Source organism: Erigeron canadensis, chromosome 1, assembly GCF_010389155.1.
Source record: "Erigeron canadensis isolate Cc75 chromosome 1, C_canadensis_v1, whole genome shotgun sequence".
NCBI lineage: Eukaryota > Viridiplantae > Streptophyta > Magnoliopsida > Asterales > Asteraceae > Erigeron > Erigeron canadensis.
Genome location: NC_057761.1, coordinates 44,001,557 through 44,020,462, shown reverse-complemented (window position 1 = coordinate 44,020,462; position 18,906 = coordinate 44,001,557). Strand labels below are relative to the sequence as shown.

The window sequence follows — 18,906 nt, the reverse complement described above, 5'->3', positions numbered from 1 at the left end:
GAGTAACAAAATTTAGAACGATTGAAATGTAGGGTTAAACATAGTAAAGTTAAAAGTAGAACAAATACATCTGTATAGCATTGAAAAGAAAAATAATAATAATAATAATAATAATAATAATAATAATAATAATAATAATAATAATAATAATAATAATAATAATAATTGATTGACATTCATTAGAATGGCCTATCGCCTTTTAATTTCTAAAGGTATAATCAAGGGCAAGGTACAAGTTCCTTTGGCTGCATGTATACAAATAATTAGAATCCAATAATGCCAACATGAATATAAGCATTGCTTTTGAAGCAAAAGATACAAAACTTTAATGACACAAAAGGAGATCCAAAGCCTCACCAATATATGGAGATACTATTCTACCATTTAGGTAGAAATTGAAAGCATTATCTCTATTGTGGTAGGGTAAGGTCTGTCTATATTTTAATCTCCTCAAATACCTCGACAATTTCTTCCTTTTTCATCTTTGGAAGTTTTAAGATTGAATTATTATTACAAATCTGTCCTAGGAAATTTCAACCATCATTTTCTTCATTATTAAAATCAACAAACTAGAACTATCAAGGCACAGGTGATCCTAACCAAAAGCCAGTTTTGTTCCATTATCGAATCAAATCATAGGCTGTTTTATATTTAACAGGTCGTATTCCATTAATAATATGTTAGAATGCTCTAAACATTAATGTTTACTTTTTGTTTAAACATTAGTCTGAATTATTGCAACAATAGAGCTTTCTTTGCCCGACCCAATCCATCTGTTTTGACTCACCCCTACATTGGCCCAAATCAATCTATTTTGACCCATTGCCAAATCAACTCAATCCGTCCATTTTGTCACCTCTACTAACTGCTCTCAGTGCTTACCAGCTATTGATGCACGGAAAGATTAACCAACTAGCCATGCAACCCCTAAAGGGTCCAATAACTTTTTGTACCAGAACCAAGTGGAACAAACGAATTGGCCCACAATACAAATAATTGGCAAAGCTTCAAGCTAAAACCAGGGGAAATTGGTGGAAGACACCATCATGAATCATTCATGACCAACCATGGCATATATATTTATACACCAACTTTGCAATAGATAATATCCAGACCAACCATTCCACTGGCCCATGGCACCCAACTTGCAGGAAGGTCAGCCTTTGGATTCCAAAAAACAAGTGAATCATTAAAATTATGATTATCATACAAGTCAAAATATACTAGTATTAGATATATAGGCCTCTAAGCCAAATTGCAATTTAAAATTGTCGAACAAAAGATCAGGTTTACAAATACATGGGCCTATTTTTCCCAAACATTCTATATCAGAAACCAAAATTAGTAGAGATCAACACAAGATTGATCCTGCAAGTGACAAAGATGTTGCGTCGTCATCTAAAAGTTGCATCATTAGATGTTTCGGTTTTGCTGTTAACAAAAGCTAGGATGGAGGGTTCCCTTCCAAGAAAATCTGATAGAAGTTCAATAGGTTCCTTTGATCCTCCAGGTGCCAATACCTGTCGATCATTAAAAAATCCAATAAAATTGTGGTTTGAGTTTTGCTACCAACTAAGCAAACTTATAGAATACTCCATATCAGAAATTAAAATTATGCATAGAGGTGGAAAAATGACGTGGGTTTAACAAATCAATTTGGTCTGGTTAGGCTGACCTAAGCAATATTTGTCCATTTAAAATACATAGATATATCTAATATGGTAAATGTAAGTATGTAACTATATAAACTGCACACACACACACATACATATCTATATATATCAAAGTAGTGATGTTTAGTCTATTATATAATAATGTGACCGTACTTCTTAATTAGCTCAAGTGGTTGAGCACCTGCCTTATATGTAGGTCTTGGGTTCAACACTTGGGAAGTACATAGGAAAGTCCTTCTATGAAGGCTTGGCTTGGGTATACCCAGGTTCAAGTCTGAGGGGGCAGGGTCTACCCCTATTAATCGTCGTGCCTTCAGGCGGATTAGTAGGGGGATTTCCCCCCATTTGGTATTTGAAATAGGCATTTCTACTTCGAGGGAGCTCTCTAGCGCGGACCCGGTTAAGACAACGTATGTTAGACCTCCCGTTGTCGAATCGCGACACGAAGTTCTCAAGCGATATTCACTTTTCAAAAAAATATATATATAATAACGCGACCAGAAGGCTATATCATATATGTATTAAATACAATTCAAATAACTTTCAACAAGTTTGACCAATTCTACCAGTTACCATTTTAACTAAACTATGATATCACCCTTTTCATCCAATAAAGATAAAGCTTAGCAACACAATTACCCATTCATAAGTAAATGAGTTGAAACTGCCACCTGGCCCACTTCTAGTTATGCGTAGAGCAGGGGTTCTCATTTCCATGACTAGGAGCCAAGGAATTACTTGTATGGTACAAATAGATAATTTGCTGCAATTATTAGATTCCTCAATTGCCCCTAGATTTAAGGTATGACAGGCCAGTTGCCACTAGGATTGTAATTTGTAAATCATAGAATATTTACATCAACTTGCAAAGAATATCTCCTATTATCTAATTGAAGTATCAGAACATCACTAATCCCATCCACAAACCCGTTACATTTATATCATTAATAACTTCCCAAAAAATTCATTATCTTTTGCATTTAGAAAGCTAGATTACCTTACTCCTGAATTGCATGCCTGTATGCTGGTTAAAAATATTATCACGAAACTTTGATGCATATACATCAGCCGCAAAGACCTGTAATGAAAAATCCTTAATACTGTATTTATATGTATTCTCGTCATAATTTACATTGCAAATAAAACTTTTTTCATGGTTCAATTAGTGTGACCGGACTGGAAAAACCAAACCTCTTTTTTATCATTATAATAAATATAGAACTGTAAACATCTTGATATATCAAAGGAGGCAAAACAAACAAACAGGGCGACTGCTCAGATGGGAGGTCCTGAGATCACATCTTGGCACTTAAAGCCTATAAGGAGCATTTTTTAAGTTTTGTTTTATAGAAAATGCTGTTTAAACAGATTACATAACAATTCAAAGTTAAACATCCACTCCTGGTTGGCTGCCATAGAGTGCTCCTCTTAAAGAGAAAGTTACAAGTTTGAAACTAGGCAATAACTGTTTAAATATTAAAACAAATGTATGCTTATAATAAACCGTATTGGTTACAAAAAAAAGGGTAACCCTTCCGGTTCAGGGTCTAGTCCTACCAGCCGCTACCCGAAACCGTCCAATTTTCAAAACATTGGAAAAAGCAACCTTGAAGTATAAATTATCATATGCTATCTTGCTCAGAAAGGTAGACTTATATATAAGAAGATTTTTCATGCCACCAAAACACCTATATCATCATGGCAAAATGATGGGTGCTGCTAGTAGCACCTAAGTTAGGTGCTTTCAAGAGTAATCAAGGGATTACAAGTGTGTTTAGAATAGCTGGAGAAACGGAAATATAAATTTGTTTTATAAATTAGCTTTGGTAGCACCTAAATTAGCTGCTAGTAGAAGCATATATGTTATTCCCTCTATTGTGAATTGTACAAGTAAATAATGATGTTGACCAGATCAAGTTAAAGAAAACAAATTGTTTAGAAAGTAGAAACATGTTAAATTTTAACCTGGCTCCATATATGACTATAGCAAGCAGCTTCACAACCAATAACGCTACTTGGGAAAGAAGAGGCTGGATTGGTTCCTTCCAACATCGGTAAACCTAACATTACCTGCAAAGTCAACAAAGAGGAAGCGGTTACAAAAAAAAAAAAGAAACTGACCAGATTTTTACGTTTAAAGTTACAGACAAGTTTTGAAGCGTGCTTTGGAAGTGGTCATGTGATATTGAATAATCAGGATCTATTAATCTTCTGTATAAGATAAGGGTTTGGACATGCACCTGCTTGAAGTTGTAATAAGCCAGATGATCAGGTGTTGGACTGTTTGACAAATGCCAATTACGTACAGAATTAAGAGACAAAACACCTTTTTGTACCAGAAAAGAACTAGTGTTTTGTGAAGCAAGTAGAAGTCTCTTAAACTAGGTAATAAGAATTGTGCCATTCATAAAAAAAAAGTAATAAAAATGGTAAATAGGTAACTTTTTTCTACCCTTCTAGAATCGGTATTGTTGCACTAGATATGAAACCAGTAATTTGAGTAATAATAATGACACAAGGAGAAGCAAAATCCGTTTATCCAAACATCAAATATTCTAACAAAAGGTTTAGATCAGCAGAGGAACCCTGACTCGTGGTCCTTTGGATCCAACTGATCCTTCTCCAAAGACCAGCCCCACACAACGAGCACCTGACTTTGGGTACCATCCACATGAAGTTGGAAACGGATTTGAGCCTATGACCTATTTCTAAGGGCAACTTCAAGTCACAAGAATAGAAAAACCACATAATGCAAATCTAACACCTCTTAAATCAAGTACACTAGTACAAACCAGTATATTACCTTTGGATGCAGATGCTTAAATAAACCGACAATATCAACATTTTCTGTGGAATGAATAATCTGATCAAAAAGACCTGAAAGACACCTTTTTCATCAGATTATGAAAGGTAAATAAAGTAATTACATATTTACATATGTTACATATATATAAAATAACAATAAGTCGAAAACTTACAGTATAAAACTTCTTGCTTCAATTTAAGAGCTGCAAAGGAACACCGCCATCTCTTAATTGATTTGCACACATCATCGCTTAAAGGCTTTGTGATGTCCTAACAGTGATCAGCATACAAAATCCAAATTTAGATGCTTTTTAGCCAGTAGCTAACAAGTACAAACTTGACCTAAAATATGAAGCTTCTAACTAGCAACTAATACTAGTACTCATCATTAAAATGCAATCCGGGAAATGAATCACCTGGTGAAAACCAGATATAAGCTTCAGGGAAGCTACTTCAAAGCACCTATTCACCAAGATTTTCCAAATCCAAATCAGGTAAGCTTATATGCACGATAGACAGTAGGAAACAATTCCAACCCAACTACATACAAATAGATCTTTGGGCTATTTCGTGTCAGATTGGTCAAACCAAAACATTAGCTAATAAGCAAACAGGCCAAAAGATCAAAAGTCGGCATATGTGCATTTTCGATGCTTACAACCTCTTAAATCTTTCTATTAGAAAACTTAGATCATTATAGTAATAAAATAGTTTTTATTTTCATATCCAAGTCACTAAGTATTTGCAAACCTTTTTCTAAAAATGAAATGATTGGTCAACCCTACTCCATTTGTGTTGACCTGTCTTGAAGAAAATATCCATTTCCATACATTAGCAAAACCAACAATTTTGCCACCACTGGTTAACAGGTAAGAAGATTCAAACCAACAAACGTACCAATTCTCTAACACCTGAGCAGGTATCTCCACAAAGTCAGGATCAAGACGCAATCCACTAAATTTCGCAAATGATGCACGATTGCACATATAATGGATCTAAAAACACATCATTATGAAATAGCCAACACAGCCCACAAACATCAGCCATGTTGGTGATGGACATCAATGTAAAATGGAAGATTTTAAGTACAAACAAATATGATTTATTTCATCAAAATAGTGATCAAACGAAAGTTCACATACCACATGGCCAAACTCATGAAAAAGTTTAAGCACTTCAGAGAATCGTAATAACCCAGGTTCATCACCAACATCCTTTTTTAGTTGGGCTACCAGCAAAGCCACGGGAATCTAGAGCAAAAGTTATAGGTGAGACCTATACATAGTAGCCTGTATTTGTAATAACCATAAGGCATTACATATACCTGTCTAGATGCATTAATCAATGAACCAGTCTGGAGAGGGACTACACAAGTTTGACCGTACTTCCCTTCCCTGACAAACAAGAAACCACAAAATGAACACATATCATATGTTTAATGAATCTTATCTTATGCTAACAATCTCCTAAGAAAGGGATGACCAAGCATTAAAAGAAAACTTGACATGTGAACCTGGTATACATATCCAGGTAGAAGTAACCAAGTAAATCAGTGGAGTTCAAGTCAAAGACTGAAAAAAGCTCAACATCACTGTGCCAGACCTCCGCATCAGCAACTTTTTCAAATCTTAAGCCTGCAGCATCAAAAGGTATGAGCTAAAAATTATCCTGATTATTTAAACAAATAAAACAAGCTAGAGGGTGACCGCTTCGAACCATTAATAACATTGGGTCGATCCACAAAAATATCTTATCTTTAAAGGGTCACACAGGCAATATCAAAAAATTGCCTTATAAAAAAAATGGGCATATTGTTTGAATGGTAGAAAGGCACCCAAAGTGTAATCTCACTACATAAAACCTCCTAAAATCATTCTAATCTATAAAAAAAAACAGATTATTGATGAAATGCAAAACAAGTGTAATCATAGTTGACACTACATATTATAAAAATAATCTTCTGTACAAACAATGTTCCATGTCAAACCCAACAGTTTAAAATCATTACAGTCGACCCGCTTTACCCACCCTCTTTGCCACATCTAGGACCTGTTAACTGTTTCCATTACCATAAAAGTTAAGCAATTACCAAAAAGATCTTGGCATACTTTGAAAATCCCTGACTGAACTAAACTAACAGGAAAGTACTGTTTTACAACTTCAAAGTCAAGATGAAACTGCTCTTCCTCAACTTTTTTCACATAATACGGTAGATCTTCAATTCCAAAGGGCAATTCCCCTTCCTCTTTCTTCTGAATGCAATAAAACATATCAACAAATATAAGTATGCTCATTTTCAACCTATAACAAAATATAATACGGTATTGAAATAAATATGTATAAAGCAAGTTGCGTATAACCTTTACGTCTTTTAGTAGGTTAAGTTCTCGAGAGGCCAAATCATTCAAGCTGGCAGATATTTCCTCTAGAAACTCAAATACCTGAATGTTACAATTTCATTTCATAGATAACAAGTAAGCAGAAAACGTAAAGGACTCGGCTTAGGACGTAAGTTATATACTATTACACACTATTACCTTTGAGGAGGACATTGCCATTCTACGATCAGAAACAAAGTCTGAATAGTTGGTATAGCCAAGTAGTCTAGAAGATTTATGGCGCAATTGAACCTGAAAAGAAAACGAACAAAGTTGACACAATCAAACCAACTGAACACAATAACAACTTCAGTCAGAACCCGTGAATTATTACTTTATTACACATTTATCAAAAGAGTCTGCATGTATAAGCAAACCAAACCTTAATCTTTCAACACCCAGATGCTTACTGAACCTTCATCTTATCAGATAAAGATACAAAATTTAGGTTGATTTTTGTTGTTCACTTGTTCCTCCACAAAGTTGCCCCAAAAATCATATAAATAGGCATTATTCATTGGTGGTCTTGAATTAGATTTTCAGTTGCGTATCTACAATGAGCAATAGAAGTTATCTATAGGAGTCATCAGACTTTGTTTAGTTCTTTCATGGTTATTCTAATAGATTTCATAAGACACATATATTCTAATAAATTAAGAGAAAATGATCCATACTGCATGACTTTACCTATCTTAGGTACTGTCATATTAAAAAATGTTACAAATTAAACCTTTGAATTTGATAAATATACACAACCCCCCCTGAATTTTACATAAATCCCCCCTTTACCCCTTAAAATACACATGCTTTACCTAAGATAGGTACTGCATGCTTTATCTAAGCTTTCCCCTTTCTTAATTTAAACATGAAAGCATTTGTAACTTTCATACAACCGAATCCAGTTGCAAACAAATTCTGTCTTCGGATGTTAAAAGTTCACAGTTACATGTGGGACATTGCCCAAAAAAAACACAAGTATGTGCTTAGCAGTTTAATATATTTAACCTCAAAAGAATCATCAGATAGCTTTCAAAATAGAAGATTACCAATTTCTCTAATATGGGAAGATTGGCTTCACATCTTCTACCATATGCCACGGCAACAACCCTTCTGGTCTCTCCCACCTTCAATTTAGTGAAACAAAATGTTAGCATCATTGTACCAAACTACCAACTGACGTAGAAAAACCTGAAGATTATAGACAAAAAGAATCACAGACGAAGTCAAAAAAGAAACAAAACCTAAAACGACAAATATAAAAGATGACATTTGTCATTGTATTACAAATAAGTAAAAGAGTAAAAAATGACCACAATTCAGATTATCTTAAAAACTCCGAACATACCTTACAAAAGTCCAGCACAGCTGAGACATGATGGCTCCTCAGGCTAATCTTATATTTATCATCGTCAGACTTGTTTAAGCTCTATAACAGAATCAAACATAAGTTGCTAAGGTAATAACATGGTATTGGCCAAAAAAACCCAACTTTTGCTAATTAATACTGTATATAATAACAGCACTCAGCAGGAGGATCATATTGCCACTCAAATATAAATATAGATATGTCGGAGAATCAAAAGTTTGTTTTTAAGAATTAACTACAGCAAGTTGGGTTACTCAAGATTTTTATGTTAAAAAATAAAATAAAATAAGCAGAGCGCATGGATGGTTGAGTTAGAACATTGCTGGGTAACTAGTGTTGGGTGTGAAGGCCTTACGGCCTGTGTTTGGCCTTAGGGCTCTTTTTAGTTAGGAAGCCCATTAGGTTTCCTTGTTCACCCTAGCTGTCCTCCTATATATACCCATCAATTGTAATTGTAATTTCCATGGTTCAAGAGCTTAATAAAATAACCTAGTTGCAACCGGTGGACTAGGCTTAATAAATACCCATCTTTTCCGTTGTTATATACCCATCTTTTTAGTTAAGAGCTTAATAAATCTCGTGTGTCGCTTATCTATTTTCCGTTGTTATCTTCTTGTTAAATTGCTTCCGCTGTGCTATGGCTAAGGGTTGTTCCTAACAAGTGGCATCAGAGCTAGGTTTGATTCGACTCTGTTTTTTGCTCGTGGCTGCTGTATGTGTCGCGATTAGGGTTCTGTTTTGTTCCCTTGTTCACTGATTTTCTACAGCCTGCTGACCTGCTGTTTTTCGGATCTGTTCCTGCTGTATCTGCTGATTTATTACTGTCGTTCAGCTGCTGTTTACAGCAACTGCTGCTGTTTTACAGCCGTGACCAGGTTGCTGTGATTCGCGATTAGGGTTTCGGTTTTGTCTCTCTTGTTCGCCGTTTTCTCTCCCAGCCTGCTGCTATCTACAGCCGTCACAATTAGGGTTTCTTCTACCCTTGTTCGTCGCTGTTTGTGGTTGTTTGTAGCTGCTGCTGATCTGGTTGGCTGCTGTTGTGATCGCGTTTAAGGGGCTGAATGCTTCTTTGTTCGCTGAATTGTTGTTGTTTTGCTGTTGTTCGCTGCTGCAATTATTGCTGCTGCCGTTTCTTTCTTGTTCGATCTGTTTCTGGGTCTGGTTTGCAGCAGTTTTGCTGTTGTTCCGCCGCTGTTTCACCACTGTTTCACCACTGTTAACCGCCTGCCGCCGCTGTTGCAGCTGTCTTTGCTGTTGTCAGTCGTCACTGATTGGAATTCTGTTAGGGTTCTTGGTTTTTTGGGGTTATTTGGTGTTATTGATCGATTGGAAGATGATAAAAGCACTGGTTTGTTTCTTGTTCGAGAAGGTATTTGGCTACTGTTCTTGGTTACCATCATGACATTCTTGTTCGTCATTAATCAGAGGTTGAGGTACTGTCTTTGTTCAGTTATTGTTTGAGTTGTATCTCGGGTTATTCTGGTTCACGATTAGAGTGTGGTTTTTTGCGAGTGGTTGTTACTAAGTTTGTTGTTGTGATATTACCTTGATCAATTAGAAAGGAAAAGAAGATAAGTACCATCGTTTGAAGTTAGTCCATTGAAACAAGGTATTAGGTTGATTAGGGTTAAACCTTTGTTCGACCGGGTATATACAGGTGCTTTGGAGTGGATTGGAATTCTGTTGGATGTGGTACCGTTTTTTGAAGAATATAGAGCTAGCGGGTTTGGAGTGCTTTGGTTTGAGTGTCCTGTTCCGGTTGCTAGTGTCGACACGAGTGAAAAAAGCTAGTCAAGTCATGGAACTAACATTTGTTTTCTCTATTGCTGTTATTGATCGTTCGCTGTTAACTGGTCTGGAACTATGGATGTTATTCATTGTTTAGTTTTGATCAGTGATTTAACTTTTGAGTGGATCTTTGTACTAGTATTAGGCGAAGGTTTTCGTTGGTTGAATACGAGTGGAGGTTTGTCTCATGAAATCTGGGTTAGCATGGGTTGGAATAACAGGGACAGTGAGAGCTGTGCGTAGTTCACTTGTGGGGTTGTATGAGGTGCTCAGGGTTTTAGAGTCGCCTGATGTTGATAAAATTCTGCTTATGGAAATGTGTCTGGGTTGATGCATTGGGACTCATTGGAAGGCAGTGAAGACTCTTGTTACAGATTTTTGTTTGCTTTATTTAATGTTACCTACCGTAGTGAAGCACTAATCTGTTGATTAGACTTTTGGAGTGTGCAAATTACTGCACTACCGGAAGACTGAACCAACTTTCGGAGAAAAGTCTTGGCTCGCGAATTCGAGAGTTATACGAGTCTGGTGTGCGGTAGAGGACTCTGGGACTTTCAGGTAAGGTAATCTGTTTGAGCGTATTCAGAGGTTTAAACTTGGACGGGATTTTGTAACAGTGGGAGCACAATGAGTGTTTTGACATTTGTTGAGATCGACGTTAAGTTCTGAAGACCAGGGTTCCGAATGAAATCTCTCCTGTGATGCTACCGCTAGTAGAGAGTGTTGTTCCTCTGGAGTCTCTGGAGCCGGTATTTGAAATCAGTAGGAGCCGGTTGAGATTGAGAATGAGTCATTGGTGGACTTTGCCATGACTGAGTCAGTTGTGTCTGATTATATTGGAGCGGTTTATAGCTTCAATGGGCCTTTCAGGTGACTGATGAAAAGGGCCGTTGCAACTAGGTACATTTGGGATGCATGGATTGAAGTTTGGTTTGTTCTTAGGAGCTGGACCTGTGAAGACTTCTGTTCCTATCTGTTTTTATTGAAATCTTAGCTTGTTCATAAAGAACTGAAGACTTGGGAAACTTCTGTTTTGAAGTTTTAGTTTGTTCTTGGAACTGAAGGCTTGATGATTTCGGTTATTTGAAGATTAATAGAGTTACTGGATGATGGGGATATTGTTTGCTTGAATGGCAGGCTGAAATTTATCGCAAGGCCTTCAAGTGGGAAATTGTTGGGTGTGAAGGCCTTACGGGCCTGTGTTTGGCCTTAGGGCTCTTTTTAGTTGGCTGGTTAAGAAGCCCATTAGGTTTCCTTGTTCACCAAGCAAGAAACCCTAGTTGTCCTCCTATATATACCCATCAATTGTAATTGTAATTTTATGGTTCCGAGCTTAATAAAATAACCTAGTTGCAGCCGGTCGACTAGGCCCCCCACTGGGGCCGAACCACGTTAAATCTCGTGTGTCGTTTATCTATTTTCCGTTGTTATCTTCTTGTTAAATTGTTTCCGTTGTGCTATGGCTAAAGGTTGTTATTAACAACTAGATCATTCCCGGCCCACAATAAGGAAATAATAAGCCTTGGTTCAATTAAATCATTACTGGGTATATGGATAAATTGCAGTCCATAAGTTCACTGCATGGTACTATAAGGACGGTTATGAATTCCATTTTTAAACTCTGATTGATTTAGTTACCCTTACCCCATTATACATTCTCACAAGTAGCTAAATATTCCGAAATGGTGACATGTGAGAAGAGACAGACTAGTTTTGTCAAAAACCTGCACATTACAGCATGATTGTTATATTACAAGAGTGATATAGGTCAAACCTTAAGGAACTCTAGCGGCAAGCCAAGCAACTCTGAGTGATTAAAGAGAAGAAACGAGTTGTCATCATTCAAATTTCTGATATATTGCAAACTTAGTTCATCAATTTGAGCCCTTAACCGCTGTAGTTCCTCTCTTTTTGTCAATGTAAGATTCATTCCATTGCGTTCAAAATCTCTAACCTGTCACTGAATATAATACAATAAGTATATGAACCAAGAAACTGACGAACCTAATTAGTTACTCCTCAAATCACACAATATCCATTATCCACACACATTCAATCTTGCAGAGTGGCAGGAAACTGTCATTTGAAAACAATGTAAAAGAATGTATGAGTGAAGAAACAAGTTTAGGCAATCATTTTCTCTATTGTGTCGTCAAGCTGGAAATCCTAAACCCTTGGCTGAATATTACAACTTCTACATCACCCAAGATCAACAGCTCTATAACTAATGCATTGGAAAATCAAGAAATTCAGAAACAATAAGCCGAGTAGCTTAAAATTCAGTAAATATAACAGCTTTGTCAGGGTAATAAATATTTCATATCAAAGTACTCGTCAGTGACCATACAATGTCACGTATTCATTAGATGGCTTCACTTCTAAAAAACCAAAAAAAAAAAATTGATCAACTTCCAAATCATACCAGGAACAGTGTATAGCGTTTTAATTCCATGTTCATCCATTCCCCTTTTGCTGCAAAGGCTTTAACGACACGATACACATCTTCACGTCGGCTGAACAACTTAGATTAACATAAGGTTAGTTACGCAAAAGTGAAAACATCCCATAATATTGTTTGAATACAAAATATATGTATAAGCATATAATAACTCCCGTTCAATTATACACTTCACGTCGCAATCTAGAACTCAAATCCACCTGTTAAACCTCATTTTAGCTGCTTGCCATGTTGATATGAACTTAAACCCAACCCCAATGAACTCAAATCCACCAGTTGAACCTCACAAAATATCTATACTATTAATCCTAGTGGTAGTCTGGGAACTATAATCTATATACATCTTGCATAGGACTAATAGAACATTGGTGCCTTACTAGCACATGAACAACTAATGATGGAAATATAATAATCTTGTATAGCTATACTTCTGCTACCCCCTTTTTAGTAAACATATCATACCACACCTCACGATGAACATGGCACCAAAGAATGCAACAAAATGGTAAAAAAAAAATAAATAAATAAGACCTGCAAGCCGAGACATGAGCATCTATTCTCCTTTCAGCTTCTGCACTTGCTTTTCGCACTTCGTCAGAAGTAGATACAAATTTCGGGAAAACACAAGACTGCACCAATGGGAATTGGTTTGTTTCCAATTCCTCAAGAGGCAAGATAACATTCGTATATGTGACCTACATTTCAAAATAAAAAATGACAACCAATAGTAGTAGCCTGATATATATACCTTACCGTTAAATAGCCATATATATATAATATATATATATATACACACGACTACACGATCCTTACACACAAATATCAACTCAATAAACTCTCACACTAGATTTCAATCATTTTCAATTTCATTTAAAATTACATACCTAAATGGAATGAAACATCCTAACACGCAAATATTAACTCAATAAACTCTCACAACTAGGTACCAATAAATTATCAACTTCGTTAAATGATACATACCTTATCGAGCGGAACGGACGCTACTGCGTCATGAATCGCCTTCGAATTAGCAATTATACGATCAACTAGCTTAAGTATTTCCGGAGCAGTGAGATTAATCCTAACATTCGATCCTCGGAGTCCTGATAACATTTGAATTTATTCAACATAATTAAACCTCAAAAATTGAAGTTAAAAAAATTGAACGTTAAAAAAAAATTCAAGTTAAACATTACCAATTTTATGTGAATCATAAATACATATTATTTTATTTTTAAAAAAAAATCGGAATTCATTTACAGATACGGATAAACGCGTTCGCTATGTTGTGCGTTGACTGCATAAATTAAGTCAATAAGTATATGTATCTATAAATTTATAGCACAAAATAAGTATATGTATCTATATAGATACAGAGATACGTATGTATACCTTTTTTATTGAGAGAGTTTCGCTTGGAGTTAAAAGAATCGATGGCGAATTTAACGGCGAAGGCTAAGAAAGCAGCGGTTCCGGTGAGCACTAGCAGATTGGCATTCCCTCGTTTACGTGACGTCATCGGGTCGGTTGGTGTTTAGTAGGTGCGGGAGGCGGTGGTGTATTGTTTTTATCGATTTTGACTAGAGAGAGGGAAAGGAGGAAACAGGAGGGAAATTTTGGGGGAAATGAATTTTTTGTGATTTTGTTATCGTCACAAACGGCGGCAATTTTTTGGAATTTTTTTCTTTAATTTTTTCATACATATAAATTAATTAAAAGAAGTTGAAGTTTAAAAGGTAGTCACTAATTTAAGTCTCATATATATGAGATATGATGTAAAATATAATTTGAGGTCTTATGTTGTGTAAGATAAATTTCTTTTTTCGTAAATGATCAGATAAACTTTGAGTCGTTTATTAATAAAATGTTCGATGTTTGTTTATTCGTAATACGTCTCGTGTCAATATAGCTTGATGATAATTAGATCATAACTTATTGATTTTGTTCTCGTTAGCAATATATCCATGTTTTGTAAATGTCACGTGGACTTTTTACTTCGATTTTGGTATTGTTTAACCATTTTAGTTGGTTTGGTCATGAGAATAAGTAGGCTTAAACCGGGGAGGTGACTCTAGTGTTTGTTTTTTACTTCAGTAACGCATGGCTGGTCAGAAAACATGACCAATTAGAAAATACTTAAAGGACTAATTGGTTTACACGAATATGATAGATAAGTAAAAGGGTACTTAATTTCAAGAGTAATGCTCATGACAGTTAGATAGCCTAAGTTGTTGATTAGTGTCCATTACTATTCTTAAACCCGTCGGACCTCATGACTTTTAGTTAATTTATACTTATATGTATGTATGTCTGTGTGGTTGATACTTTTTTTATTTGCTTATATGATTTGCTGAGATCGAGAGATAAAAAAAAGTTCTTGTACATGTCACTCATAATTGTTGCTCTCAAGTCTCATCCCACATGTTTGAAATGGTTATGTTTATTATGTGCTTTTGTTGATACTTCATATATTCAAATGGGTTCCTATTTACTATGTATTGTTGAATTTGCACTAAAGTATGTTATGTGTTATGTTTGCTATTTTTTTCTACTCTTAATGTAGCCAAGTGTTGTCGCCGACAAGACATGGTTACTTAAATTTTTAAACTTTCATGTTATTTCCTCGTTTTTTTGAAAGTCCTTTATGAAAGTAGTTTATTTACCCTTAGATAGTGATAAAATTGTATACATCTCACATTTTCTATGCTCTGCAATTATGTAACATCCCGAACTTTTAATTAACGGTTGACTTGAGTCGTTAAGTCAACACAACGTGTCCGTTAAGTCTCTAAGAGATTTAATGTTTATGTGTGATTAATGTGCATTATGTGTAAGGTTTTAAAGCCTTAATGATTCATGTATTAATGTGTCTTAAGGTATATTTTAATGTCTTTGGAGGTGCTTAAAGTGTTTAATGTGTTGTAAGTATTCCCCATAGGTGTTTTAAGCTAAATATGAGCCATAAGGAAGTCTAAGGACTAGTTTTGATAAAGCTAGAAACTAAAAAACGGGTTAAGGGTCTAATAATCTGTCATTAGACTCATAAATCAGATAATATACATTTCCTTTGAAGCCCTATCCATTCCCTTTGTTCCATGGTATCCTATTGTTCGATTTCATCGTTATTCGGTTGATTCGAGAGTGTTTTGATCAAGTTTTTGCATCCTCTTTGTAATCTCCAGGTATCCAAGGTATAATAACATTGATTTTATGTCCTTTCAATCATATAATCAGATCCATAACTGGTCTAGGTTATTGGAAGATCAATTGATGTCAAAAACGTGTGTTTTGATCGTTTTAGTAACCTAAAACGTTTAATTATGTGATGCAAATCAAGTAAGGATTAATCAATGATTTCATTGCATCATTATGGTCTTAAAATAGTGAATTTTGAGGTGCAAAAGTCGTTCATAAGGTTTGGGGTGTGTTTGGTTAAGTTTTGGAGGTTAAACAATGAGGTTTGTGCAGAATCGGGGCTAGCTGCGGCGCAACTGGAAAACAGTGACACATAGCTGCGACGCAACTTGGTAGTTGCGACGCAATAGCGACGAAATTTTCAAATGGCCATAACTTTTGAACCGTAACTCCGTTTTTGACAAATAAGATATCCACAGAATCGTGAGAGAGTCTACTTTCTAATGGAAATGTTTTTGAAAGATGATTGTAATGTCAAGTTTCCAGAAAGGTTAATTTAGTGAGTGTATCCCGAGTTTCGTCGGGTTATGTAAGCTTTAAAGTATTAATCGAATGTCCGATGCATCAAGCATCGTCATGAGTCATGTTTATAGATATTTATACATGAGTCATGACCTTAAGTGAGTGGGTATTTATTAGCTCATTATGTCGTTTAATGATTATAGGTAGTCGGAATATTTGCAAAGCTCGGTAACTTACGTTATCATTTCTTGTGCACTCCATTGAGGTAAGATACACTACTTTGACATGCTGAGGGTTCAACAAAAACATAGTTTTCATAAAAAAAACTTCCCCTAATGATATCTTGGTTGCTTATGGGTATTCGGGATTATACGGGAGGTGATATGGGCTATGTAGATGCATATAAAAGCCTGAAATGCTACCCCAATTATACGTATTGCTATGAGATGTTATGTATGCTTAATAGATGATATGATATGAAATGATGTACGATCTAAGATGATAAATGTTATGCAATGTTGTAATGATATACGATATGCAAAGATATATGACGATGTACGTGATGTAACAATGTATGCGATGTGATGATATGAAATGAAACGCTATGAAATGTGATGTATGATGATGATATGTGAAATGTGCATGATTACATGGCTTGTTCATCTAGTTCACTAGACTTATTAAGTTGCCATGACACGTGCACGTTTAAGGGCCAAAACGTAATGATGTATATGTGATGATTGTTTAGGTTGTGTAAACACCTAAACTATATGTGATGTGAAATCGAGCTCGTAAATTTGATGTGAAAGTGTTAAGCTTAACCCGTACTTGCCCTTGCCCGGCGGGTGCGTATATGGTTGCTTGGGTGGCTCCTTGCAACGTAATTACGTGGTTTGAGTATCTCCGGGTGGAGTGATTACCCACCAATGTCTTTGAACACACGGACTACTCCTGGATTGGCTTGCCATTCCTTAACGACATTGATGTACTACTGAATGGTGGTTCATCTAGTCGGGTGCGACTTATGTCACACTTAACGAGATGCATGTGTTATATGAGATGCGTGACTTTTGTCACAATTATAAAGATGTTCAAATGTGATATGTGATAATGCAAAAGATGACTAGGCACATTTAGGATGACCCATCCTAATATGAAAGATGTTGATGCTATGATATGTATGTGAGATGATATGTGCCTTAACGACTTAATATGACTTTTATATAATGTTTTAAATGGACAAACGTTTTATAACTTATGTGTTATCTTACTTAGCTATTTCGTTAGCTAACACTTGTTTCTTTAAATGTGTTGTGCCCTAAGGTCCAACAATAGTGAGCAGGTAGATGTGAGAAGATGTGAGGCATGGGTAGATGATCTTGAAGCTAGCTATAGATTACCCATAGTGGCTGCTCGCTTTAGACATTTGCTTTATGTTTAAATATTAATGACTTGTATTGATAATGTACTCGGTTGTTTAATGTTGGGCAACCGATGGATTTCCATTTAGACTTATTTTGATGATATGGCTAGTAACACCATTTAATGAATAAACCAAACAGATTTTACTGGTTTGGACTTTTAAAGTTAATTCCGCTTCTTTTAACGCCGTTAGGAAAAAGTTTTTGGAAATCCTTATTTTTAAATGTTGGGTGTTACAAATTAGGAATTGAATCTTGTTGTTGTTGTAACGGTACTATTTAGATAAGTGAACAAAACTGAAGATACATAAAATTAAATGATTGGAGAAAAAGTTTTGATAACAGAAATGTAATTGCTTGAAGTGGTTGTTGCTAAAGTGATGTTCGAGATTTAGTGTTTTATGTTACTTGTCTTTGTAAGTTTTAGGGTGTTGACATTTTGTGTTAAGGACTCCCAACATGCAACATGATTAAATTAGATATATGAATGAAATATGCAAAAATTTAACTCAATATATGTTAATATTTGCATTTTGTGACTTTTTCAAGTCATTTTTTTCACATCGTCCTAAACTATTTACTAAAATATATTCGAATTTAAAACATTTTATATAACTATCAAAACACCTAACTACTAAGCGATTTTAATGGTACTATGGTAGTTATAAATTATATAGTAAATCAAAGAGAACCCCTTAAAGCCTTAATCTATGGTATCATATTGATACCAATATATACATACAACACAACACATGTTCCAATTATATATTCACCGAGTACCTTACAACCATATTCTATATCTCTTACAAGACCTACTAGTTGTTGTAGGGATATGTTTTACAATTTTCTCAACGTAAACATACAATCCTATCAGATATTAATCATTATAATTCTAATATAGTAACAACCTATCAAGTCAACCATTGATAATTAAAATATGTTAATAATAAAAAAATTGATAATTAGAATATATATATATATATATCAATAATAAAAAAATATATGCCAATCTATATCTCGATTTAAACCATCAAACTTTTCTATATTAAAATAATATTTAATATTCATCAATTTATTAAGGTATATTTAAACTAGAGTGGTGCCCGCGCGTTGCAACGACAACGGTCTATAACGCTTTAAACACCGTAACGGTTTATAGCGTTCAGTTTACTTTCATGAGATACGTCAATGCAGGATCTAACCGTATATATCATTTTAAAAATAAATTGCGTATTAGGTACAAAAAATAATGAAGTGCAAACACTAACCATGAAAAATAACCACTTACAATTGTATGGGAGAAGACTAAGACAATTAAAAAAATAAATAGTCAAAGATTAAAATTCAATACGAATATACA

At 35.1% G+C, this 18,906-nt stretch overlaps 1 protein-coding gene across 1 annotated transcript; it reads right to left on the bottom strand.

The window, feature by feature from the left end:
* Window positions 1-1,186: 1,186 nt before the first annotated feature.
* LOC122607332 (probable thimet oligopeptidase) lies at window positions 1,187-14,069 on the bottom strand. Its single transcript, XM_043780290.1, has 20 exons — window positions 13,861-14,069; window positions 13,450-13,571; window positions 13,000-13,163; window positions 12,433-12,523; window positions 11,785-11,964; window positions 8,202-8,282; window positions 7,903-7,980; window positions 7,016-7,108; window positions 6,839-6,919; window positions 6,568-6,730; window positions 5,992-6,112; window positions 5,803-5,872; window positions 5,621-5,728; window positions 5,376-5,473; window positions 4,895-4,940; window positions 4,652-4,748; window positions 4,477-4,550; window positions 3,639-3,743; window positions 2,671-2,751; window positions 1,187-1,520 (listed from the first exon to the last, which is right to left on the bottom strand). Exons 1-20 carry the CDS (start codon window positions 13,985-13,987, stop codon window positions 1,395-1,397), a joined length of 2,106 nt encoding a protein of 701 aa, XP_043636225.1. The 5' UTR covers window positions 13,988-14,069; the 3' UTR covers window positions 1,187-1,394.
* Between the last annotated feature and the right edge of the window lie 4,837 nt (window positions 14,070-18,906).